The sequence below is a fragment of the Aplysia californica genome, unplaced genomic scaffold (assembly GCF_000002075.1).
Source record: "Aplysia californica isolate F4 #8 unplaced genomic scaffold, AplCal3.0 scaffold00910, whole genome shotgun sequence".
Taxonomy (NCBI): domain Eukaryota; kingdom Metazoa; phylum Mollusca; class Gastropoda; order Aplysiida; family Aplysiidae; genus Aplysia; species Aplysia californica.
Genome location: NW_004798180.1, coordinates 80,722 through 81,884, shown reverse-complemented (window position 1 = coordinate 81,884; position 1,163 = coordinate 80,722). Strand labels below are relative to the sequence as shown.

The 1,163-nt window shown below is 38.4% G+C and overlaps 1 protein-coding gene across 1 annotated transcript in view; it reads right to left on the bottom strand.

Annotated features, from left to right (window-relative positions):
* The window catches only part of LOC101860055 (tectonic-3), a gene marked incomplete in the record, with an annotated part of 14,685 nt that overhangs the window by 6,441 nt on the left and 7,081 nt on the right, over positions 1–1,163 (bottom strand). The window contains 1 exon segment of the mRNA XM_005110561.2: positions 1,021–1,072. Coding sequence (XP_005110618.2) covers positions 1,021–1,072 — 52 coding nt within the window.

The following is a 1,163-nucleotide window of genomic DNA, read 5'->3' as shown; positions in this document are numbered from 1 at the left end:
CGCACACACACACACACACACACACACACACACACACACACACACACACACACACACACACACACACACACACACACAACACAAATGAAGGGTTAGAGCATGTCAAACTTAAGGGTTTGTGATAGAAAACTGAATCCAACATAAAGTTTCTGCTATCAGTCATAAATGTCTTAACCCTTCCAGCCCAGGCATTATTGTGCACTCCCTCACCTCAGTCCCAGCCAATACAGCAGTAGTTCAGAAAAAGAAACATACATTCTAAAAAGTGATGTAGTATCTTTGTAATGAGGTTTAGATAATAACATATATAACAATGTTTAAAAGTAAATGAACAAATATTATAAAAATTGAAGTTTAATTAGGTTTGCTAATTTTGAAAAATGCGTAAATTCGGTACCCCGCGAAACTGAGAATATACGCTCTTGGGACGATGAGAGGTACATGCGTTGGTGAAAATATAAGCGCATTGGGCTGAAACGGTTAAGAGCTTGCAATTGAAAAATGAATCCAATATAAAGTTTTGACCATCAGTCATAAATGTCTTAAATTAAGGATAAAAATGCTCCATCAAATCTGTCTGAGCTTTTAACACCGTAAGTTCCATCTCGTCAGTTATGGTCATCCACTGAAGCAACAAAATTCAGAGGTACTATAGAAATAATCTTCATTACTAATTCTTCGGGATTAGAATTTTTAAAACTTTACAACCAATTTGTCAGCTGGCTCATACAGCCCAGATCACCTTCTCCCTCCCCATTGGACTGTCCCCGTGGTTTTATGCACCCCGCATAATTTAGCAAAATTTGATCATTCATTTTTTGCATAATTTCTGATTATTTTCCTTTATCATTCTTCGTTAAAATTACATTTTTGGGCTCAGTTTGCATAATTTCAGAATTTTTTTTGTATAAAACCGCGGGGACAGACAGGACCATATAGCGTGGAAGCCCATAGGAAACAAGTCACAAATTATAAAAAGAACAACTTTGAGAAGCGAAACAACAGGCCACTCATGCCTACCTTTCTCATCTCCTCCAACAGAAGAGTTGAAAGCCTTCAGGAGGTACGGGTCCTGGGAACGGCAAAAAACAGACATACAGGGTTATGTGCTGTGTGTGTGTGTGTGTGTGTGTGTGTGTGTGTGTGTGTGTGTGTGTGTGCTA